This window comes from Halichoerus grypus, chromosome 9, assembly GCF_964656455.1.
Source record: "Halichoerus grypus chromosome 9, mHalGry1.hap1.1, whole genome shotgun sequence".
In the NCBI taxonomy this organism is placed as follows: domain Eukaryota; kingdom Metazoa; phylum Chordata; class Mammalia; order Carnivora; family Phocidae; genus Halichoerus; species Halichoerus grypus.
Genome location: NC_135720.1, coordinates 31,248,274 through 31,274,210, shown reverse-complemented (window position 1 = coordinate 31,274,210; position 25,937 = coordinate 31,248,274). Strand labels below are relative to the sequence as shown.

Sequence of the window (25,937 nt, the reverse complement as noted above, 5' to 3'; positions counted from 1 at the left end):
TGAGGACCTAGGGGAGTTTTTGCTTATTTTAATCAATCTTATTGATTTTAGACACCTGAAATTGGCCATTAGCCTGGAAAATACTTACACACAAATTATATTAGCATCACTTTGTAAGAGAGTTCTCCAAGTCTCAAGCTGTCCAAACCATGAGTAAATAAAAAAGGGTGGGGGGAAACACCCAAAACTCTGAAAATATAAGCAATAGAAGAACGGTATTACCCAAATAACTTTGGCAAGCTACTATGAGTAAATCTTTCTTCGGTCTTCACATGCTATTCTCAAGGGATTTTGAGGTCATAATTTGAAGGGGATGCAATTTATTTTTTCCTTCTTGAAAAAATGAAGAACAGTTTGTCATTACTGCTGAAGTAGCCACTCAGGGGAGATAACTTCATAAATATAACTCAACCTTTGGTAGCCCAATTATTTTTCAACTCAGGTGATTACAGGTGAGATATCCAAAGGTAAAGTAACACAAAAATGGATTGTCTAGTGATGAGCCAATTACATTCTAATATACATTAATCTACTATTAATCTAATATCTTATGTGTGTATATATCATTGGACGAAATGCATTGCCAGTTATTTATGTTGTACAAAATTTGACTATAATTTTAATGACTTTCTGCAACAAGTTCCCATTCTAGATATATTAAAAATTGGGGGATACTTTTTAGAAAGATCAAGAGGTTATAGTTAATATGCAAAAAAAAAAAAAAAATGGTGGGAAAGTTACTAGTTTTCATTTTAACTGGAGGGGTTTCTTTTTTTCCCCTCCCAGAGGCTTTTGAAATTCACATCTCCTTGTTTTAAATTGCTGACATGGGGAATTTGACAATTTTGCAATAACTCCAACAAGAGGGCAATGGTGAGCAGTCTCTCCCCTCCTGCAGCGGTGGAGCTCTGCTTTGAGAATGTGAATGGATCCTGTGTCAAAACTCCCTACTCGCTGGGCCCCCGCGTGATTCTCTATGCAGTGTTTGGCTTTGGAGCTGTGCTGACTGTATTCGGTAACCTCTTGGTGGTGATTTCAATCCTTCATTTCCAGCAGCTGCACACACCTACAAACTTTCTGATCGCATCCCTGGCCTGCACGGACTTCTTGGTGGGAGTGGCCGTCATGCCCTTCAGCGCAGTGAGGTCTGTGGAGAGCGGCTGGTACTTCGGACAGAGTTACTGTAAATTTCATACATGTTTCGATACTTCCTTCTGTTTTGCTTCTTTATTTCATTTGTACTGTATCTCTATTGATGGATACATTGCTGTTACTGATCCTCTGACCTATCCCACCAAGTTTACTGTCTCGGTGTCAAGCATCTGCATTGTTCTCTCTTGGTTCTTTTCCGTCACATATAGTTTTTGCATCTTTTACACTGGGGCCAATGAGGAAGGAATCAAGGACTTAGTAGTTGCTCTCACCTGTGTAGGAGGCTGTCCGGTGCCACGGAATCAAAATTGGGTTCTACTTTGTCTCCTTCTATTCTTTATACCCACTGTCGCCATGGTGTTTATATACGGTAAGATCTTTTTGGTAGCCAGACATCAGGCTAGGGAGATAGAAAGTTCAGCCAGCCAAGCTCGGTCCTCTTCAGAGAGTTACCGGGAACACGTAGCAAAGAGAGAGAAAAGCTGCGAAAACACTGGGTATCGAATTTGCTGGACTCACCCAACTTTATGACTGAAGATCCAACCAAGAGGACCTACATAATCATTGGCAGTTAGAGACACATGATCCCTTGATATCACATCGTCAAGTGTTCAATCACTATTTGGGCTCAGAGAACCATCTTTCAAAAGGTGTTTTATCCTCCACTGTAAATAGCATGGTCTTGCTTCAGAAGTCCAGAGGACTGCATTATATTTCTCCCACGGAAGCCTTCCATAAAATCTAAACTGCATTTTTTTCCCATTATTAAGACCTCTAGCACCACCAGGTCACTAAATTGCATGGCAGTTACACTGCAGCCCAGACCTGTACTCCAAGCCCCGTACAAAGCTAGCAGACTTCTTTGTTATTCAGTGTATGGACAAGAGCAGTATTCCTAAGTGTGGAATACATTGTTTTTGGATCCCGAAGAGGTCTACCAGGTATTGTGCTTCCTTTTTTGCCATAGAAGATACAAGATATAGTCAGTTGTCTTGTACTTGGGATGAGACATTCCTGACTGCTTTAATGAAGTAGAGGGTCCCTGACTCTTCATAGGGCTCATCTCCAAACTTCTAGGAAACATGTATCTTACCAAGGCTAGGTACTAGGTATGTAGAGTGCTAGGTACTCCTTGCTCCTCCTGCCAGATCAGTGTAAATACCACCAAGGTAATGAATCAATGTCATCTTTTGTAAGATGCTCAGATGGTCCAGATTCTTTTAAGGGGAATCTGAGCAATGTCTCTCTGGGTTTGCACGAAGACACAGTAAATAATAAGGATATTGTTTTGAAAGTGATAATAAATCATATCAAGATAGACAACATATTTTTGTTGGAAACCAAAGTAAGACTTACTATAAATGTTGTTTCATATCTGACGGGCCATCAGACTGCTATATAAAGCAGAGCTTCTCAGCCAGTTTCCCATGACAGCGAGCTCAAATGGGTCATAAGCATGCCTGGAGATACTGATCCGTTCAGTGTTCAGGGCAGTCCGATGGCCGCACGGTGGCCAGTAGACTCACGACACAAGCAGCTTCACTCATTCTCTGCTGATGTTTGTCCCAGCGGTCTGACAGGATGCTGCCCTTTCTATAGGTAGCAAGTACAATGAGCAACATCCAGCACTGGTTATGCTTCCATGTCTCACCGAGAAAGGCTTACTCCTTAATATTTTGCGTGGTTGATGGAAGGTTTGAAACCCCTCCCTCATGCCCCTTGCTGTGTAACTTTGAAGTTCTCTCCTCAGGAGGCAAAGTGAGAGCAGAAGTGACAGTATGCCAGTTCTAAGCGTGGGCCTTAAGAAGGCCTTCTTGTTTCTGCTTGCTCTCTGGAAGCCCTGCCATCATCATGAGAACCTGCTCTGGTAGGCCACCGCTCCAAGGAAGAAGAGAAGTAAACTTTCCCATATTTTCATGACAGGCAGTAGTTTCATACCGTCAAATATGGTACCTACCCTTCCACAGAACCTGAGAGATAGGTGTGCTATTTTCCTTGATGATTGCATTTCAAAGGGATGGCTCTCAGCTACTTGGAAAAGTCAGTCCTGGGTTATAAAGCCGGCAAGAAGACTTCAAAAAGATTTATATCTCAAAGAGGCAGAGAAAGAACTTAAAATTGCAAGTTTTCTGAAACAAATCCTCTAAGAAAAGGGAGGGCAGAGGCTTAGAGTCAGGAAGAAGCATGCCTAGAGTTTATTGAAGTTGAGGGGAACATTAAGGCCATCTTGTTCAGTTATAATAATTACCTTTCGTTGAAGTGCTATACTGACATCCTAAATCACCTCAGTTTACCCTCTTGTGAAGTACATATGTGTCTTGGTCAGCTCAGGCTGCTATTAAAATGACCAGTAGCTGGGTGTCTTATAAACCACAGGAATTTATTGCTCACTGTTCTGGAGGTTGGGAAGTCCAAGATCAAGGTGCCTGCAGATTCAAGTCTGGTGAGGACCCACTTCCGGGTTCATAAGCGACTCTTTTTGCTGTGTGTTCACATGGAGTCAAGGACAAAGGATCTCTCTGGGACCTCTTCTATAAGGGCACCAATCTTATTCATGAGGGCTCCACCCTCACAACATAATCACCTCCTAAAGGCCCCACCTCTAAATAGCATCACATTGGAGATGAGGTTTCAACCCATAAATTTTGAGGGGACACACATATCCAGTCTGTAGCAATGCGTTATCATGTATAATGAAGTGAAAAAGATTAGGGAGCATAGACTCCAACTGAGGTGTGAATAAATTCCCAGAAGGAAACAGGCTCTGGTTACGGCAGTGTCCACACATTCCATAGTGATTCAAAGGCTTGCTCTCTTCATCGTTTGAGGAGGCCGGCAGTAGAGTTTATCTCAACAATCAGCACTGCTGATTGAACTTTTCACAGGGGCAAACTGTCACTTATGTATTGACCAATTTCTGGCCATAATTTGTCGCAGGAACTGGAATTAGGAAGTGATTTAGAAAGAAGATAGTACACAATAAGAGAAAAGGCAAATAAAGCAGATCGTCTACCAGATCCTAACTCCCTAAATGTTTATTTATAGCCTACTATGCATTTTGCATAGAATTGAATATTCTAATAGGAGACACAAGAGAAGGAAAGTGACGTTTCCCAGAGTGTCATCTGCTGTTATTAGCACCTGAATCCCCTGCAGGTACTTGTTAGAAACCGATTCCAAGCTTCCTTCCAAGAGCTCCCAATCACCATCTGTCAAGACATGTGCATTTGAGCAAAAGATTTGAATAGAAACATCACCAAAAGCTGCACTTGTCTTTCTCAAACAGTTCTATAAAATTAACTTCATCCGGAATATTTCATGTTTCAGTTGTTGATTTTATTGGCTGTATTTTAGAGTCATATTTTGTCACAGGCTTTGGATTTTTGTTGTGCTTTCTTATTTCAGACAGGTGGGTTTGTTTAGCTTCATATTTATTTCTCTTTTATTGTCTCCTAACCCAAACACACTTTAAGTGCTTGGTAATGTTGAAGTTGTCTCCATCCAGCCCTAAAGATCACCAAACACAATCATGGTCTAGTGCTTTGGGTTCCTGCTCTTCTGTCTTATTGGAAATGTGACTGATCCAGGCAGTCAGTCACTGGGCAGCTCAGCTCAGTTCCTGGTTCTGAATCTATGTTTGTGTTCTTATTTCTCCCTATGCTAGCAGCTTTCTAAAAACCAAAGTTCTAGGTGGAATTGGGGCAAAGTCACTTGTTTCAACTTCCTTGCTTGTGTGCCGTGAAGTGAGAAGGCTCATGCCAGCTCCGGACGTCGAGCAGTGATCTGTGCACTATCTTCTGTGTGTCATGGAGCATTTCTAGACCCTTTCACAGGAGTCAAAATCCTGGATTCCACAACTGCTTCCAGACATGGAAACCACCAGGTTCTCCTTGTCAGCCCTGCTCACATTTGGTCTTCCTGTTTCTTGAGTGCAGAGAAGATGATTTCCTTTATGAACATTCCTACAACTTCCCGCACCCCAGCCCACTATTTTTATATGCCTGCCCTCTCCATGTACTTGAAGCACAAGAGTTGATGAAGGAACTAATTCAGCCTTTTTGGCTGAACCTTCTCATGAAATCTTTATCTCATTGGGGAAGGAAATGCGGAAGAGAAAAAAACCTGTTTTATCTGACTCCTATATTTTCTGATCTTTCTTTTTTTCACTTGAGCAAGGTTTTTGGCCTTAAGAGGTAAGAATTTAGAGGCGTTGTTTTCCAGCTTCTTTCTGGACAATGGCCGCTCTTCCTTCAAGTTTACAGATTCAAGTGGGTGTGCAACCTAGAGAGAGGCACCTTACAGAGGCGGCGGGAGGAGTGGGCACCATCATCCAGGGCTCACACTTGACCTCAGCAGAAGAAGTAGTTTGATGCCTGTGGTGGGCAGAATAGTGACCCCTCTCTTCGCCTCCCATGATGTCCAGGTGCTAATCACCAGACATGTAACCACATTACCTTCCATGGCAAAAAGGGATTTTGCAGATGTGGTTAAATTAAGGATTTTGAGATGAAGAGATTATCCTGGATTATCCAGGGGGCCCAGTGTAATCACAGGGGTCATTAAAAGTGAAGGAGGAAAGGGAGAGAGTCAATGTCAGAGTCAGAGAGAGATTTTAAGATCCTGTGCTGTTCGGGCGCCTGGGTGGCTCAGTCGTTAAGCGTCTGCCTTCGGCTCAGGTCATGATCCCAGAGTCCTGGGATCGAGTCCCACATCGGGCTCCCTGCTCAGCGGGGAGCCTGCTTCTCCCTCTCCCACTCCCCCTGCTTGTGTTCCTGCTCTCGCTATCTCTCTCTCTGTCAAATAAATAAATAAAATCTTAAAAAAAAAAAAAAATCCTGTGCTGTTCGTTGGTTATATGGATGGAGGAAGAGACTACAAGCGAGGAATGCAGGTGGTCTCTGGAAGTGGGAAAAGGCAGGAAGCAGATTCTCCTGTAGAGCCTCCAGAAGGAAAACAGCACCAATAACACCTTGACTGTAGTCCATGAGAACTATTTCAAATTTCTAACCTCTAGAACTCTAAGATAATATATACGTATTGCTTTACACCACTAAACTTGTGGTAATTTGTTACAGCAGCAATAGGAAACTACTAGAATGGCATAATCCTGAGGCAGGCACCCCATGCATGTCTGTGGACACCCCCAGTCAGCCCAGTGGTTACCTAGTGAATGAACACAGATATCATCATCTAATCAGTAACACTTGGAGACTTTGCTTTCTGGATATAAAGCAGCTCATGGCCCCCTGGCTATGAGAAATATTCCTTATTTCTACTACCTTGAGCTGACTCTCCCACAGCCTAGATCTGTGCTTTCTTGCTTTCCTGCTTGACAGCAAAACTTTTCCAAACAGAGCTCAGCCTTTGGTCTCATATTCTCATTAGCATTTCTTTATAAAGTACTTCAGAATAAAATAAATAAAATCAAAACAAAACAAGAATAGAAACATGGACGTTCTCTGAGTCCATGTCCCCTGCTATCTACTACTACACGTCTCTCTCTTCCTCTTTACAGTTGGCTTATTAAAATGTCAGTCACTGCTCATGGTCCCACTTGCCTTCCTTACCCATTCCCACTCATTCTCAATCCACTGCAGTTTGGACTCTGTCTTCACCATTCCACCAGAAGAGGTGGAGTCATGCTTGTCCATGATGTTAATGCCAACAAACGATTTTCATCTTTTATTAAACTTGACCCATTGTCAACATTTGACACTCTTGATATTTCCTTCTTCATAAGCCTTTCTCATCCCATAGGGTCAGTGGGTCCACTTTTTCCCATTTTTCCATCTGTTATTTCTGGCTACTCTTTCTTTTGCAGGCATAACCTTAAAGTTGGTGCACCTTCAGTTCCTTCCATTTTCACTGTACACACTCTAATCCAGTCAACAATTACTTCCTGAGTATCTGATATATGGTAGGCATTATAGCAGGCATGCACCGGGCAGTCACATTTACTCCTATGGCCTCAAAAACACTAGTGTGCTGAGGAATCCCAAATGATTATCTCTGGCACCCTTGCTTTCCTGAGCCGAAAACTTAGAGGCTAAACCACCCACTGAACAACTCCAGTTTTATGTCCCTCTGACCAATCCAAACCTAACCCATCATCTTTCCTTACCAAATGTAGTCTTTCTTGTATATACTGTATCTATCCTGTTGGCAAGTTACAAATATGAGAATCACCCATGATTCCTGCCTTCATCATACAGCCCTAAACCCCTACATTCTTTCAGTCTTTAAACTGTGTATTTCATATTTTCAGAAAACGGGGAGGTAAAGCTACTGAAGAAGGGTAGGGTGGAATCAAGTCAGCTTTGAGAATTTAAAGAGAAGGTAAGATAGCATTATCAAGAAGAATTTGGTAGATGATTGCCTGAATAATCGTTTGCCTGTCACACCTTTAATATCTGTTCTACTCTTTTTCCAGTATATCTTTAATATCCGTATCCTAAGTGACAGATCATGTTTCTGTTTTCAAGTTTTAAATATATCATTGTGGACAAAAAATGTCTTCAGAACTTCCTATTTCCTGTATAGGATCAAAGGTAGCTATTTTTCTCAGACCTGAAATCTTTTTAACGTAGCTTTCAGTATCTTTAATTTCCCTCTTGAACTCCCTAAATTCCTGTTAATACTGCAAGGGCAATGTCTGTGCCAGGACAGGCTCAAGTGCAGGATGCGGGGCTCCATCCGGGGACCCTGGGATCATGACCTGAGCGGAAGGCAGCCATTTAACGGACTGAACCACCCAGGAGTCTTCAAGAGAATATATTTTGAGTATATATCTCTGCTGTATTTTTTCTTACCTAAGGAAATGAAATTGTACTGAATTGGTATATTTCAGGGACCACATCTTAGAGTGATTAAATTATCTTAGAAATGACATCTTAATGTTGTTAAGTATTTTTAATTTTTTTTGCATCAGATCTCTAAGTTTCTCTAACTCTTCCCCTCTAAGGTTAATTACGTGCTGTATTCAGGTTCTATGGAAGCTAGCAACAGTCACTTCTCAATCTTTTATTTGTGTTTTATTTCTACTCTTTAAGCCCTCTCTGGAAAAATGAAAACAGCAACAGTGGGTGTGGTCAGTCCATGCACTTGCTTTGAGGAGAGACTTAACTTCCCAGCAGGGCTGGAAGGAGGGTACCTCTCTTCTTGGAGGGGGTTGCAGCTGAGTCTGCTCCTTAGAGGCAGGGAACCCCATTCCTTATAGACAGGCCTCCAAGAGCACCCACAGATGCTAATGTGGAGTCCAAGACCCCTGGAGCTTGGATGCCACCCTGGGGAAAAAGGAGCAGCATTCCTAAATTTACCATGATCTATGTCTGTTCCTGGTGGGATGTGAGCCTCTAAACAAGATTTAAGAGTATTGCAGAAAGAATGAAATCTTGCCATTTGCAATGACATGGATGGAACCAGAGGGTATTATGCTAAATGAAATAAGTCAATCAGAGAAAGACAAACACCATATGATTTCACTCATATGTGGAATTTAAGAAACAAAACAGAGGGTCATAGGGGAAAAGAGGAAGAAATAAAAGAAGACAAAACCAGAGAGGGAGACAAATCGTAAGAGACTCTTGACTCTAGGAAAGAAACTGAGGGTTGCTGGAGGGGAGGTAGGTGGGGGATGGGGTAACAGTGCAATGGGCATTAAGGAGGGCACTTGATGGAATAAGCACTGGGTGTTATCTGCAACTGATAAATCATTAAATTCTACCTCTGTAACTAATAATACACTCTATGTTAATTAAATTGAATTTAAATAAAAAAAATTTTAAAAAGAGTATTGCAGAAAAATAAATTGCATTGTAGCACACCTGAGTAAGTGGTAGCTAAGATTTGTGCCCGTCACAATTATGTATTATGGCCTCTCCCCTCCCACACACTGACCTCTGCACAAATCCATACCGTTTGGCAAAATCATCTTAACCCTGTGTCCATTTCTCCCGTATCTCATGCTGCTCCCCACACAGTGCCTGTCCCACAGCCCCTCCACACTCCTGATCCCTGCTAACACCTTGCCCTCCCCATCTCCAAGCCTTAGCACACATTGTCCTCTCTGCCTGGATATCAGTTTCTCTGTTTTTACCCTAAATCTATCTTCAACCCACTGGGCCTATCTTTAAAGTTACTTCCTTGGTAAACATACCCCAAAGGTGCTTGGGTAAAAGACATTGCCTCATCATGGTGTTTTTCCATTGCACTCTATATATGTGTATATTGTGGCAATCAACTCATTGCATTGTCATTATTGGTTCACATGTTGGTTTCTCATAAGGAAGTTAGAGAAGTAAAATAAAATCTAATGGATGAAATTTTATTTATTCACAATTATTATTAAGAGACAGGCAATCCAACAGGACAAAAAAAAAAAAAGAGCAACTTAGTTTGAGTTGCCCCAGAAGCTGACACTAAGACAAAAATGTCAATGGCTGAAGTTTAGGGGGTGGAGTTAATACCAGCACAAGTGTGGAATATAAGACAGAGAGGAGAAAGCACCCAGGAAAAGTGCTACTATAAGAAGTGACCAGAGACTGGCAACCAGTGTGAACACACACCTCAGAGTCATTTCCCCTACAAGGCAAGGAAGCTGGAGAGTTTACACACCAACTCCTGTCGATCATTGGTTCAGGGCTGCTGCCAAGAAACATTAATTCTCAAGATCTCCCACCTACTTTGTGGGTGTAAAGTGGGCTCTAGAGGCAAGAGAAAGGCTTCAGGGGAAAAGATTATGGTGGTGGCAGTTGGAAGTCAAGCCAACTGACTCAGTTCTGGCAAGGGGGTGTGGGTAGAGCACTGGCAGCTTATGTCACCCACGGCAGGGGGACTAAGTAATCTAATGCGCCATATTAAGACTCTGTCAACAAAAGGGGATGGGGAGCATACCAGTGCAGGGCACCAGAAGACAGAAAGGCAGAATTTGGCAATGGCCCCAGGGATGAGCAGTACTGGAATTAGGGGCCTTGCACATTCTTATCCTGTGGATCCATCAGGCTTCACTAGGTTTTCTATGAGCTAGCCTTCTAGAATCAATCTTTTCACTTGTCTGTTCTGTTTTTAACAAGTAACCTTCTTGTTAATTTGCTTACCAGTTATTCTTTTTGTGGTCAGGAGTATTTGAGGAAATATAAAGCAGAATCAGTTGTGTTTGTCTATTTTCTCCTGTGGAAGGAGATGGGAGGGAAGGGGAAAGGGGCATCTCTGTCTCACTATTAGTCGTCAGACGCTGAGGCTGGATAAAGAAGACAGTGACTTTCAGCTCAGAATAAGGAGCAATATGTGGAAGAGATACAATCTGAACAGAACCAGGACCTGATCTGCACAGGACAGAGCTAAAAGAAAAGTTTGAAAGTGCCAGGCCCAATGCAGTAAGTACACATTAAGGACTAGATTTAAACAAAAGGGATTAAGAGTAGGAAACCATTTCAGTTTTAGGCTCTCTGAAGAAGCAGTATATTAGGGCTATGGTATCTGGAAAGCTTCCATATGTTAAGCCTTATTACATGGAAATTATGGACAGTGACCTGGAGACTTCAAGAAAACTATAGGTAAATGATACCATATTAAAGTTAGGAATTAGGAATGCTTCCTGGATTTTTATTTCTTTAGTCAACTGATAGGATTGTTCTCAAAATCAAAATGATGACTTTGGCACCCAGAATTTACCTTTCCCTGGCAAATATTCATCAATGTTAGCCCTGCTTATTTAATAAAATTTGTTTTATAACTCAATTCTGATTTTAATTGTATGCAAATCCAAAAACATCACCCACAAAATAAAAAAAAAGAATCACTAAAAAGCTAAGGCAATATTTGCAGCATGTGAAAAGGATCAATCTTCTTAAGAACTACAAATAAAATGCTCTTGAAAAAATCCAAAATTAAGAGATAATGTCTCTGACAGTAAAGTGGACAGGTCACAATTATAATGAAATTGCACAAATTGCTGGTATGAATATGAAAAGATCTTCATTCTCTTTGTGGTCCCATAAATATAACTCAAAATGTGTTAACTTTCTTCATTCTATAAAATTGGCAAGTATTGAAAAATAATAGTATGCTGTGTTGGGTGAATGACAAGGAATGAGTGTGTTCGTATGTGTTGATGAAAGTAGAAATTGTTCTATATTCTCTAGAATATGTAAAACACACATACATTTGCTCGAGATAGTGCTAGTTGACTGAGCCAACATTTTCTAATCGCCTTTTCCCTCACTAGCTGGAAAAGGCAAATGCTGATGATTGCATCTTCATCTATAGCCAAAAGTCATCATGTAAAAGAATCCTACCTAACTTAACCCATGCAGAAGTCTGGAGAGGTATCCTGAGACAGCGTTAACTCCGGTCGAAAAGAATGGAGGGACTGACATCTCTTCTGCCTCTTTTTTTCTTGTTCTAAATCCTGCCTTTTATTACTTTATATTAGTTCAATCACTGGCCATATCCTCTGTCCATCTCTTTGTAATATTTTTCGACTAAGAAGTAAATGCAACTAAGAGATACTTACAGAGATGGTGGCTCTTTGCTCCAAGAAGGCAAAGGAGTGAGTCTGTACTGTCTGGTGTCCAGATTTGTGAGTCCAAGAATGTGATTTTAGAGGTGGGTAAGATCAATCAGTTGGGTAATATCAATTCAGTTATTTGCAATGGGAAAGATACCTGGCTCCATAAGTAACACTTTGTTGTTTTGGGAAATTATTTTGTGGAAAATGAATAAAAGAAACCTAATCCAAAATGGAGTCAGGAAGCAATGAAGGGAGGGTTCTCATTTGTGTACAGCACATAACTCGTGGGAGCTAACTTTACATACCTCAGGAGAAAGAAGCTTACTTTACACACTCCAGCAGGAAGTAGGAAGATTTTCTCCTCATCCTGCAACAATCCAGCCAATAAGAAGCTACCACAACCCCAAACTCACACTCACCTCCAGTGAACTTTTTTTCAAAACAACCCCTCACAACTTCCTTATTTCCTCTATGAAAGGCACTCTCCTCCTTTGTTCTTTGAACCTGCCTATGGTTCTGTATGGTTTGCATGTCCCAAATTGCAATTCCTGTGCTGTTCCCAAATTACCCCATTTCTGCTGGATAAGTAACTGGCTATTTTATTTGTAAGGTTAATAATGTTTTGAGTGGGCTTTTTCCTGGTAAATCTTCTGATGAAATCAACTAGAGTTCATCAATTTTACCAGTTAGCATATGTTTAAGGCAAGGGTTTTAAGATTGTCATTCATTATGTTTATTTTTAATTAATTAATTAATTGTTCAATTAATTGTACATAGTTCCAAAAATTATTTACAGGGGCTTTCAATGATACACATGAAAGCATAACTTAAAAATGTGTCAAAGGAGAAGGGAGGCTTGGGAAGATGGCAGAGCAGGAGGACCCTAAGCTCACCCTGTCCCACATTTACAACTAAATTTCACTCACATCAGAGTAAATAAAGCCGAGGGCAATCCAGAGACTGGCAGAACAAATTCCACAACTAAATGTAGACAGGAAGCTGCATTGGAGAGGTTAGGAAGGACAGAAATGGTGGTCAGGAGCTGCCTACAGGAGGGAGGGAGCGGAGAGAGGAAAGCACCCGGGAGGCCACATGGGGAAAAGGAATTCCCGTGATCTCTGGCCTGGAAAAACAGAAGCACTGAATTCCAGGAATTTGCATAACTAGTGGGACTTGGAGCCCAGAGCTTTAAAAGTCAGCTGACTCGGTACTGGGTGAGTGGGGAGGGCGAGTGATGGCCAGAACCTGCCCTTAAAGAGACAACAGCTCAAGAAGAGGCAACATAGAAGCAGCAGTGGGAGGGAGATGTGTTTATACTGATTTCAGAGCATGTTGAGGGACTTTTCCAGGAACAAAGGACCTGGCAGGTGCCAGATTCCTGCCCCCCTCCCCCACCCCCCAGCATAAACACAGAGCCATCTGCTGGAAGCAGTGCTACACAGATGCTTGCTACCTAACCTGCTAGCAGTGTGTGCTGCCCACGAGTTCTCCGGAAGACTCTCCCATTCCAAGTCTGGTGGCCTTGGACCTGGATTCAGCACAAACTTTGTTAAAACTGTACGTGCCCTGCCCAGTGGCTGCCTCTGTGCTCCACTCCTGCAGCCATAGCCCCCGGGGGATCCAGCCTAGGGCTAACAGCTCAGTGGAAATTTTGCTAACACCACTGCCCCGCCCCCAAGCCCTTCTGCTTCTGCAGTCTAGTCCCCTCAGAGCCACCTGCCTCGGTCTCACTAACATCACAGAGAGAAAGTACAGCCCACAACAGGAAAAGAGTCAGTGCATATGTCTGGACTGGAAGGAAAAGCGACTCAGACACAATAGCAGGACGCACATAGGAGACTCTCCTGAAGTGCCAGGTTCTGGTGAACAGGGGATGGTGCACTGCGCGGCACCACAGGACCTCTTCTTCATAAGGCCACTGGTTTCAAAAGCAGAAAATGTAGCTGACTTTCCTAATGAAGAGAAACAGACACAGAGAGGTAGCCAAAATGAGGAGACAGAGAAATATGTCCCAACTGAAAGAACAGGACAAGATTACAGCAGGAGATCTAAGCGAAAGAGAATAAGCAATATGCTTGATACACAATTTAAAGTGATGATCGTAAAGATACTCACTGGACTTCAGAAAAGGGTGGAGGAGATCAGTGAGACCCTTGACAAAGAGATAAAAAAATAAATCTGAAAATATCGGAGATGAAGAACTCAATAAATGAAATTAAAAATAAAATAGATGGAATAAATAGTAGGCTATCGGAGGCAGAATGTATCAGTGACCTGGAGGATAGATTAATGGGAAACAATCAGGCTGACCAGGTGAAAAACAAACAAACACTGCATAATGAAAATAGACTTCGAGAACTCAGTGACTCCATCAAGTGTAATAACATTCACGTTATAGGGATCCCAGAAAGAAAAGAGAGAGAAAGGGAGGCAGAATATGTATTTGAAGAAATAATGACTGAAAACTTCTCAAATCTGGGGAGGGGAACAGAGATCCAGGTTCAGGAGGCATAAAGATCCCCCAACAAATTCAACCCAAGGAAGTCCACACCAAGACACATAGTAATTAAAATGGCAAAAAATAGTGATAAAGAAAGAATTTTCGAGGTTGCAAGAGAGCTTTCCCCCTAAGGTCAGGAATAAGACAAGGATGTCTACTCTTACCACTTTTTAAAAAAAATATTTTATTTATTTATTTATTTGACAGAGAGAAAGTGAGAGCACAAGCCAGGAGACAGAGGGAGAAGCAGGTTCCTCGCTGAGCGGGGAGCCTGACATGGGACTCGATCCCAGGACTCTGGGATCATGACCTGAGCCGAAGGCAGCCGCTTAACCAACTGAGCCACTCAGGCGCCCCTCTACTCTTACCACTTTTATTCAACTTAGTACTAAGAGTTTTAGCCACAGCAATTAGACAACAAAAAAAAATAAAAGGCATCCAAATTGGTAAGGAAGAAGTAAAACTTTCACTATTTGCAGATGACATGATACTCTATATAGAAAACCCTAAAGATGCCACCAAAAAACTACTAGAACTGATAAATGAATTTACTAAAGTCACAGGATACAAAATCAATGTGTAGAAATTTGTTGCATTTCTACACACAAATAATGAAGCAGCAGAAAGAGAAATTAAGAAAACAATCCCATTTACAATTGCACCAATAATAATAAAATATCTAGTAATAAACCTAACCAAAGAGGTGAAAGACCTATGAAACTATAAAACACTGATGAAAGAAGTTGAAGACAACACAAAGAAATGGAAAGACATTCCATGTTCATGGAATGGAAGAACAAATATTGTTAAAATTTCTATATTACCCACAGCAATCTGCACATGTAATGCAATCCTTATCAAAATACCAATAGCATTTTTTCACAGAACTAGAACAAAAATTCTAAAATTTATATGGGACCAGAGAAGACCTCAAATAGCCAAAGAAATTCTGAAAAAGAAAAGCAAAGCTGGAGGTACCACAGTTCCAGACTTCAAGTTATATTACAAAGCCATAGTAATCAAAACAGTATGATATTGACAAAAAGTAGACATATAGATCAATGGAACAGAATAGAAAACCCAGAAATTAACCCATAATTATATGGTCAATTAATCTTTGACAAAGCAGGAAAGAATATTCAATGTGAAAAAGTCTCTTCAACAAATAGTGTTGGGAAAACTGGACAGCTACATGCAAAAGAATGAAACTGGACCATTTTCTTTCACCATACATAAAAATAAACTCAAAATGGGTTAAAGACCTAAGTGTGAGACCAGAAACCATAAACATTCTGGAAGAGAGCATAGGCAGTAATTTCTCTGACATCAGCCGTAGCAACATTTTTCTAGATAGGTCTCCTGAGGCAAGGGAAACAAAAGCAAAAACAAACTATTGGGACTGCATCAAAATAAAAAGTTTCTGCACACCAAAGGAAACATTCAACAAAAATAAAGGGTAATCTACTGAATGGGAGAAGATATTTGCAAATAATATATCTGATAAATGGTTAGTATCCAAAATATATAAACAACTGATACAACTCAACACCCAAAAAACAAATGATCTAATTTAAAAATGGGCAGAAGACATGAACAGACATTTCTCCAAAGAAGTCATACAGATGGCCAACAGACACATGAAAAGATGCTCAACATCACTCATCATCAGGAAAATCCAAATCAAAAGTACAATGAAATATCATCTCACACCTGTCAGAATGGCTAAAATCAAAAACACAAGAAACAACAAGTGTCAGTGAGGATGTGGAGAAAAAGGAGCCCTCTCGCACTGTTGGAAGGAATGCAAACTGATGCAGCCACTGTGGAAAACAGTATGGGGGTTCCTCAAAAAGTTAAAAATAGAACTGCTCTGTGATCCAGTAACAGCACTTCTGGGCATTTACCCCAAAAATATAAAGACACTGATTCAAAGGGATACATGCACTGTTATGTTTATAGTAGCATTATTTATAATAACCAAATTATGGAAGCAATCTAAGTGTCTATTGATAGATGAATGGATAAAGAAGTGGTATATGTGTGTGTGTGTGTGTGTGTAATGGAATATTATTCAGCCATAAAAATGAATGAAACCTTGCCATTTGCAATGACATGGATGGAGCTAGAAAGTATAATGCTAAGCAAAGTTAAGTCAGTCAGAGAAAGACAAATACCACATGATTTACTCTTATGTGGAATTTAAGAAACAAACAAACAAAAATGAGCAAAGAAAAAAAAAAGGAGAGAGACAAATCAAGTAACAGACACTTAACTATAGAGAACAAACTGATGGTTATCAGAGGGGAAGTGGGTGGGAGGATGGGTGACATAGGAGATAGGGATTAAGGAAGGCACTTGTCGTGATGACCCCTGGGGGATGTATGGAATTGTTCAATCACTATATTGTACACATGAAACTAATATAACACTGTATGTATGAATAAAATAAAATAAAATAGAATAAAATAAAATTTAATCCAAAAAATGTATCAAAACAGAAATGAAAGACACAACATGATCATAAGACAGAGCCTAGTAAATGCATTTCATTATGACCCACAAATTTGGTGCCAGCAAAAAAGAGAAACTGAATTAGTTATGTAATTGACAGTGGATCAAACCAAAGCATGAATATTCAGACCAAGTGGTAAGAAATAGACATGAAATGACCTCATGTCAGTGTTTGTCACCAAATTAATTTGACACAAACTTCCAGTGTTCTAGCTTTTGGAACTTCAGAATTTGAACTTGTACCAAAATCTGAAATCCCTCCAGTTGGTGTATCTGATTGCTGACTCCTGCCTTTCAGGCTCCCTTGTTCTAGAAAACCAACTACAAGTAACTTTTCACCTCTCACTTGCTGGGATTCTTCACTGTCCTCATCCAGCTTAAATGCCAGCACTGATGATTCTAATCACTTCTTAGAAGTGAAGTTGAAGTTGGAGGAAAAGATCATGCACTTGTTCTTATTATTTTTGTTAATGTTTACCCTATCTATCTATCTATCATCTATCTATCTATCTATCTATCTATCTATCTATCTATCTATCTATCATCTATCATCTATCTATCTATGTATCTATCTATCTATCATCTGTCATCTATCTATCTATCATCTACATATCTGTCATATTTTATTATTGGTTATTACATACCAACTTTTAGCTGTAAGTTCTTTTCCTTCCTTATCTTTACTTACAGCTCCATATGGTGGGTAACATTGCTTCCATATTCAGAGATGAGTGATCTGAAGCTGGGAGAGGTTAGGTAAGTTGTCCAAGATCACATGGCCAGGATTTGTCCTCAGAGCTTTCTGATTCACAGCCCTGTGCAAGGATTCTCTAAGGATGCTGCCTTCCTGTCTTAGAAGATGGGTTCTCTAACTTATGCCCAACACATTTACTGTTGCTGCTTATAACTTTTCAAGAAATGACATATAGCATAGAAATAAAACCCAAATGGCAGTTAGAAGCATAACAAAAGATCTCATCAAAGTAGTAGTGAAATTGATAATACAAGCTCTCCAAAGTGCTGGCCTCTCTATTGGCCTCATTTCAAGCAGCTGTACTCCCCAACTAATTGTCTCATCACCTGTCTGGCCTTGGTGGACTTTTTGGTGGGTGTAGCTTTGGTACTCAGCAGCACAATGAGGAGAATGAAAAGAACATAGGTATGGAATAGGCTTGAACTTCTCTCTCATCTCCATGACTGAAACTCCCTGTCTTTTGTCTAGTTTCAAAATAGACTAGATGTGGGAGAGGCCGTGCACTTGTGGGAGCAGGGAGTCCATGGGAAATCTCTATACCTTCCTGTCAATATTTCTGTAAACCCAAAACTGCTCGAAAAAATAAAGTCTACTTTTCTTAAATGAGCTTAATCACACCTACGGTATAAAGTTAGTGCCTGTTAAATGTCTGATAATAAAAGTTCTCATTCCTTAAAATTTTCTTTCAAAGCTCTGAATCAGATTTTTTGAAAAATTATGTTGATTTTCTTTCCTTGATCTTTTGCTCCAATTTCTTCTTTGTCAATCACTTTATCACTGAAATGAAAAATATCTAGGAAAGTGTTTTAGTTTCCTTTGACTGTCATCACAAATTCCCACAAACCTGTTGGTTTTATTCTCTGACAGAAATGTATTCTCTCATAGTCCTGGAGACCAGAAATCTGAAATCCAAGTGTTGACATGACCATGGTCCCTCCCAAAGCTCCAGGGTAGAGTTTTTTTCTGCCTCTTCCAGCTTCTGGTGGCTCTGGGTGTTCCTGGCTTGTAACAGCATAACTCAAATCTCTGCCTCATCTTCACATGGTCTTCTCTTCTTTCTCTGTTTCTCTTCTGGTGTCCCTTGTAAGACACTGGTCTTGGATTTAGGGCTCATCCAGGTAATGAGATCATCACGGGATGAACTCATCTTAGCTAAGTCTGTAAAGATTCTTTCCAAATAAGGTCTGGTTCTAGGGGCTAGAATGTGGACATATCTTTGTTGTATGTATGTGTGTGTGGGAGGGTTACCATTCAATTCACTACAGAAGGGAATGAGTGCTCTTTTGTTGTGAGGATCTCACAGATAAGCACCTGGGCCATGATGGTTCAGGGTCTAGATAACCAGTTTTCAGGCAGAAAAATTTGATCTATATCCCAAATGGACTGATTAACACTAAGTGATGTCATAAGACCTTATTTGTTAACTACACACTGTTTGGCTCTGGGGCTGTGCTGTGTTTGGAAACCTCCTGCTGGTCATTTCCATCCTGCATTTCAACAGCTGCCCTCTCCCACCAGTGTTCTCCTGGCCTCTCTGGCCAGTGCTGACTTCCTGGTGGGGGTGACCGTCATGCCCTTCAGCATGGTCAGGTCGGTGGAGAGCTGCTGGTACTTTGGGCCAAGTTTCTGTACCTTCCACACGTGCTGTGATGTGGCATTTTGTTACTCTTCTCTCTTCCACTTGTGTTTCATCTCCATCGACAGGTACCTTGCTGTTACTGACCCTCTGGTCTCTCCTAGCAAGTTCACGGGGTCTGTGTCAGGGATATGCGTCAGTGTCTCCTGGATCCTGCCCCTTGTATACGGCGGTGCAGTGTTCTACACAGGTGTCTATGATGATGGGTTGGAGGAATTATCTAGTGCCCTCAACTGTGTAGGAGGGTGTCAGACAGTTGTAAATCAAAACTGGGTGTTGATAGATTTTCTATCCTTCTTTATACCTATCCTTATTATGATAATTCTCTATAGCAATATTTTTCTTGTGGCGAGACAACAAGCTAAAAAGACTGAACATACTGGAGGCAAAAGAGAATAGTCATCAGACAGTTACAAATCCAGAGTGGCCAAGAGAGAGAGAAAAGCCGCTAAAACCCTGAGCATCACGGTGGTAGTATTTATGATTTCCTGGTTACCATATAGTATTGATTCATTAATAGATGCTTATATAGGCTTCATAACGCCTGCCTATATTTATGAGATTTGCTCTTGGTGTGCTTATTATAATTCAGCCATGAACCCTTTGACTTATGCTTTATTTTACCCATGGTTCAAGAAAGCCATCAAAGGGACGCCTGGGTGGCTCAGTCGGTTAAGCAGCTGCCTTCGGCTCAGGTCATGATCCCAGGGTCCTGGGATCGAGTCCCACATCGGGCTCCTTGCTCGGCGGGGAGCCTGCTTCTCCCTCTGCCTGCCTCTCCCCCTGCTTGTGTTCTGTCTTTCTCTCTGACAAATAAATAAATAAAATCTTAAAAAAAAAAAAAAAGAAAGCCATCAAAGTTATTGTGAGTGGTTGGGTTTTCCTTTTTTTTTTTTTTTTTTTTTTTTTAAGATTTTATTTATTTATTTGAGAGAGAGAGAATGAGAGAGACAGCACATGAGAGGGGGGAGGGTCAGAGGGAGAAGCAGACTCCCTGCCGAGCAGGGAGCCCGATGTGGGACTCGATCCAGGGACTCCAGGATCATGACCTGAGCCGAAGGCAGTCGCTCAACCAACTGAGCCACCCAGGCGCCCGTGAGTGGTTGGGTTTTCAAGGACAGTTCAGCCACCATGAATCTGTTCTCCAAACAAATGTAAGCAATTGGACTGAAGAATAAAGAAATCTTTACAATTTCCAAATGAAATGAGTTTTAAAAAATCAAATAGGACTATTCATGAGGAGAAAACAAATTACTCTTCAAATTTAATAGGGTAGATCAATGGTTTTCCAGTCATGTTAAGATGTGCACTTCCTTGTCACTTCTCCAAAAGCATGCATTTCCTAAGAAATGTTAAGTTTTTATTTGCTAATTACTTCAGAGCTCAGCATATCCCACTTTCTAAAAATACCTTCCTCCCTCATTTCTTTTAATTCACTGACTCTTCTTTTGTTCTAGAATGTCACCTGAAAACATCTTTGTTCTTCAATCCCCTTTCCTCTTGTCTTACAAAGTTTTTCACTCTCTCAAAACCTGTCAAAAATTTCACCTGTGAATTGCCTTCGTGAGGTTCTTGCTTTCTTTTGCTTTGCTTAATTTCCCAAGGGAGGCTTTTGGGTAGCAGTTAAATGTATTGTGCTTAATGTCTGAGGAGAGAGATTTGAAATATTTATCTATAAATTGCGTGTGGAGTAACACAGACACCTTGTCTGATTCAGAATCAGGAGAGATCTCTTGGGGGTTGGGGAGCATCTGCAAACATAGACACCATCCTGACTGGGCTGTTGTGATTGCCAGACAGATTACTCTCATCCTGTGTAATTATTTCCTCCCCCAGGGTAGGAAGCAGAAGGCGTTGTATTTCCCCAAATGATGATAAGATGATTATTTGTCTGCTCTTCTTGCTACTGCTACTACTACTTAAACTGTGTAAATGGTTGCTATGGATAGCCCTCTATGCTATGCTATTCTGTTCAAACACATTGAATATTACTTTCTCATAGGGGGAGATTCTCTTCTGAAAGCAGTCTTTAGTTCTTTCTTTTTCTGTAACAAACCTTAATTTCAATAGCAAATTTGCTAGTTTTAGGAGATAAGCGGAATATACATCAATGAAAACATTCACGTGTTCATCTTTTTTTTTTTTCACTTATGAACCATGAACCCCATGCCCGCAGTGTACCAAATCAGTGCTAGATTACACAGAAACAGGTAATAGGATCCCACCTTTAAGAATCTGTAACTCTGGCAAGAAGCGATGTTGTTAACTGTGGAAAATTTTAAAAGGACAGACACTAACTCAGCTAGATTAAAGTCAACTTCAACATTGACAAGTCATGTTGTTAGCAGAGTGCCCTTGTCATGATGTGATGAGAATGGCATGTTATTTCTATGGTCTTTTTTCCCCAAAAAACCTATAACCCCAGTGTAATCAGGAGAAAAACATCAACCAAAACCTCATTGAGGACTATCCTACAAAATATCTGACCAGGGCTCCTCAAAACCATCAAGGTCATCAAAGATAAGGGGAGTAAAAGAAACTGTCAGGGTCTAGAGGAGCCTAAAGAGACATAACCACTAAATGTAGCATCCTAAATGGGAAGCGGGAACAGAGGAAGGACAGTAGGGAAACCTAAGGAAATCTGAATAATGTATGGACTTTATCTTGATACATTAATAATAATATATCAATGTTGGTTCATTGATCATTAGAAATGTATGATACTAATCTAAAATGTTAATAATAAGAGAAATGGGGTGCAGGGTATAAGAACTCTCTGTACTATCTTTATAATTTTCCTGTAAATTTCAAACTATTCTAAAGTAATAAAAAGTTTATTTTTAAAAATGTAGGGTATACAATTATGTGAGGACAATGGGCATTCATCCTTATACTGACTCATTCACTGATCCATTTCACTAATATCTTTGAAGACTTAGTGTTCTGGGTTCTGGGTTCAGTGCTTCAGGAATACAGAACAAAAGCCTTAGAAAATCTTGTAGAAAAAACTGATTTACTGACAATTATGGCTTGGAATTCATAAAGGTTTAAACGATAAAGGATGTGTTTGAGGATTAGCATCTCACTGGAAAACCAGGGAGACATATTAAAGAGGTAGCTTTAAGCTGGGCCTTAAGAGATTAAGAAGAGTTTTTGCAGGAGGGAGAGGATGGAAAGGGATTTTCAGGCTGAAGGAATAGCATGACCAAAGAAACAGAGAAAGTGCACAGAGTGTCCAGGAAATATGGAGATAAAACAGCTAAACAACTACCAAGAGAATAGTCACCCTTTTGACCTTCCTGAGGTTGCCATTCAAGCCCCTCCACCTTTCCCTCTCCCTACACCTCCCCAGGCATCTTCCATTTCAAAGTGGAGACATTCTTACCTCTACCCCTCTGCTCAGGTTTTGACGCCTCTAATTCTCCGTCTTCTGAGCCAACATTTCCCCAATGAGGTTTTACAATCATCCTATAAAGTACTCCAGGGAAAAGAAGTTTCTGCATCAACAATGTTTTGGAATGACTGTATACTATATCCCGCTCTTGGAGAATAACACCAGACACAACATATTAAAGACTCTGAGAAGCCCTGTTTCAACAAAAACCTGTCTAACATTGTTTAAATATGCATTTAAAAAATTTGTGTGGAGTTCCACCTTGTGATGAGCTGAGTGTTCTTCTAGGACATAAAGTGTCATGTTCAGTGGATTGGGAAGAGGTGTGGATTTATTTCTAGGCAGAAGAAACTATGTTTTTTAAAGTAATGACTGATTTATACTTTGCAAATTATATTTATTCCTATATCTAAGGCACCGTTTCCTTGATGTCTCAAAATTACATATATTAGGATGAATTTTAATTTATAATTCTTTTTTCATTTAAATATGTGATAATACTTGAGTTAATTAGAAAAGAGAATAATTACTTCCAAAGAAAAATTAGGCATTAAAAAAGTACATTGAAAAATATGTTTATGATAAATAATTTTTAATTAAGAAAAACAATAAAGTCAATAGGAGTTATCTTTCTAGCCAGAAAGAAAGAAATGGAGTGAAATAAATTCATTTCAACTAACTTCAATGACAAACTAAAACATTACTTCTTTGGTTATGGAGATTGATTGGTTTATGTTTATATCTATGTTACATCTATCTATATATTTGTACTTCAGAGACCTCAAATTAATTTAAAATAAGTATTCCAAATAAGCAATTATTAATTTGAAAATATTCAGTAAGAAATGTGGGAGCTACTAGAGACCTGTTGGAAAAGATTTAGGAAGAAGACAGAAGCAAAATGTACATAAAAGATGTCAGTACATATACTAGGAATAGCTTGTAAGAAACACTTGGTTCAATGCTGAACAAGCATGTGGCATAAGTACTTGTTTTTCCAAAGAAAATCATATACTGGTATCCCTGGAAAGATAGTAGGTCGAACTTATGTGATTTTTTTTTTAAAAGGAAGAAATATTGCAATGGCAAGATGTGGATCATTATCACTTTACAAAATAATCCACTATTTCTAAGTTTCAATTATCAAAGGAAAGGGAGGAGATATTCCTTTAAGAATATAATACATTTACTCAGGAATCATTGAAATGGATGAATCTGGCTTACAATCCTGTTTAGTGGTGGGATTCCAAGAAGACAGGGATTCTAAAGGGAACATGTTGAAAAAGAAACAGTCCAAACACTTGACTATGATTATGAAAAGTGATGTGAAATTAGGATACAAGCAATATTTCTGAAAGTTAAATTATGCAATATTTGAGCTTCAGGAGACCTTAGAGGACAAACAGTACGAAACCCTAATTTTCTAGCTGAAACTCTGTGAGATGGGAAGGAATGCAAAGATTGCCAAAATAGCCTCACCCAGCACTGCCACATAGCAGAACCAGGATGAGAACTCAGAAATCCTAACCTCGTGCTCTTTTCCCTCCACCTCTGTATCTCCTCTGTCTCAAGGAAGTAGTAAATAAGGAGCCCATTATTTTCACAGAATTTTAACTTATCCAAGAAATATCTGTTGACTTCATTCTCTCCTTTTCCTACATTCTACTATAGAAACATTGAATAAAGAGAGGGCTTTACTTCTTTCTGAATGAGGAAGTTGTTTTTTCTCAACCACTTAAACCATGGTGCCCTAAAAAGCATGTCCACAAACTCATGACACCACACAGCCCACTGCCACAGCACCACCCATCCTTCCTGCAAGGACCTACGCCTTGCCTGCATTCCGTTTAAGAAGTCATTCTTGGTACAAACCAATAGTGCGTGTCCGAGATGAGATCTCCCGACTCAGGCAGAGTCTCAGTGCCTTTCTGAACCATCGGTAGGAAAAGACATAGATGATAGGGTTGCAGGCTGAGTTGAAGTAAGCAAACCAGATAAAGATGTCGAAGACCAGTGGTGGTGTGATGAAGTTAAGGAGGCTGTCAACCAACGTGTCAATGGTGAAGGGAAGCCGGCACAAGACGTAAATGCCCACAGTAATGCCCAGGGTCTTGGCAGCTTTTCTTTCACGTTTGGCAGCCCTGGCCAGGTTTTTGCTCAAGGTGATGATCTGCTGAGCCTGCCTTGTGGCAACCACAAAAATCTTCACATACAAGCTGATCATGATGAGGCAGGGGTAAAAGAACATAGGAAAGTTTAGCCAGCCCCAAAACTTATTGAATAGCAGTTGGCAACTGCCCACGCAAGGCATCTCTTCCAGCCACTGACTGAGCCCATTCTCTACCACATCCGTGTAGAGGAAGAAGGCAGTGTAAGCCGCTGGGATCCCCCACCCTGCCAGGATGTACCTGATGGCCACTCTGACTGTGAACTTGGAGGGATAGATCAGGGGCTCGCAGATGGCACAGTGGCGGTCAATGGAAATGAAACAGAGATGGAAGATGGAGGTGAGGCAGAAGAGGGTGTCCAGGTAAGTATGCAGGCGGCAGAGGAAGTCTCCAAAGTACCAGCAGCTCTCTACTGAGCGAACGGTGCTGAGGGGCAGCACTAGCAGACCCAGAAACATGTCAGCCAGGGCCAGGGAAAGCAGCAAGAGGTTGGTGGGAGTGTGTAGCACTTTGAAGTAGGACACAGCAAACACCACAAATAAATTTCCTAGGACTGTAATCAGCATGCCTACTGCACAGGCCAGGTAGATGGCCAACTGAATGTCCAAAGGATGGACTGTCCTGGGGCGAGACCCATTCACCTGGTAGCAGAATGCTGTGGGGTGTTCTTCAGCACCTTGGTTGAGGACAGCACTCATTTATGGTTTCTACTCTTCCTCTCTCTGGCAACTGGCCACCTGTCCCAGCCAAAAAAAAAAAAAAAAAGATATAGAGGAGAAACTGAAGGACAGTTTGGAACCTAGTGCACCTTCCTTGGGTACTGAATCAAATGTGCTCCGAAAATCAAAGCAGCATGGGATTTAAGGTCTCATAAGAGTCACTTCTCTGCTAGCTCTGTTTTGCCTGCCTGGGCCCTTTTGAAATTAACATAGACTGTATCTTTAAGGAAAAAGAAGAAGAATGTAAGCTAAATGTTCCCGCAAAGACAAAGGAGGCTATGTCACAGTAGGTATTATACAATTATTGAGAGGGTGTCTCTTCCATTTTTGATAAGTTCACCTATTGTGAAATGTAAAGTGAGATTTCAAGTTATGAGTCTGAACCAAGGGAAGAATTCATTCTTTGTAACAAATCATTACTTGGAGAAGGAGTAACTTCTGGCTCCTCCCTTCAAAAATTAAATAAATTGACAGTAAAATCAATAGCTTAAACTTTTTAATTACATGTCAACTGTTCCCAAGAAAATAATTCAAAGTACAAATAATTAAAAGAGTAGAGAATGACCTGATTTCACTTGTGCATGCTGCACAAT

The 25,937-nt window shown here is 40.5% G+C and overlaps 3 protein-coding genes across 3 annotated transcripts; 2 read left to right on the top strand and 1 right to left on the bottom strand.

The window, feature by feature from the left end:
* The first annotated feature begins 870 nt into the window (after window positions 1-870).
* Window positions 871-7,032, top strand: LOC118553739 (trace amine-associated receptor 9-like). The gene is given in 3 exon segments (XM_036120861.2): window positions 871-1,619; window positions 1,621-1,649; window positions 6,974-7,032. Coding segments are annotated over 3 exon segments (837 nt in total).
* A 10,368-nt stretch (window positions 7,033-17,400) lies between these two features.
* Window positions 17,401-23,812, top strand: LOC118553685 (trace amine-associated receptor 6-like). Its single transcript, XM_078055859.1, is given in 5 exon segments — window positions 17,401-17,424; window positions 18,838-18,883; window positions 18,886-18,921; window positions 18,924-19,730; window positions 23,652-23,812. Coding segments are annotated over 5 exon segments (1,074 nt in total).
* Window positions 23,813-24,312: 500 nt separating this feature from the next.
* Window positions 24,313-25,475, bottom strand: TAAR5 (trace amine associated receptor 5). The gene has a single exon (XM_036120860.2). It carries the CDS (start codon window positions 25,321-25,323, stop codon window positions 24,313-24,315), a length of 1,011 nt encoding a protein of 336 aa, XP_035976753.2. The 5' UTR covers window positions 25,324-25,475.
* Window positions 25,476-25,937: the final 462 nt, after the last annotated feature.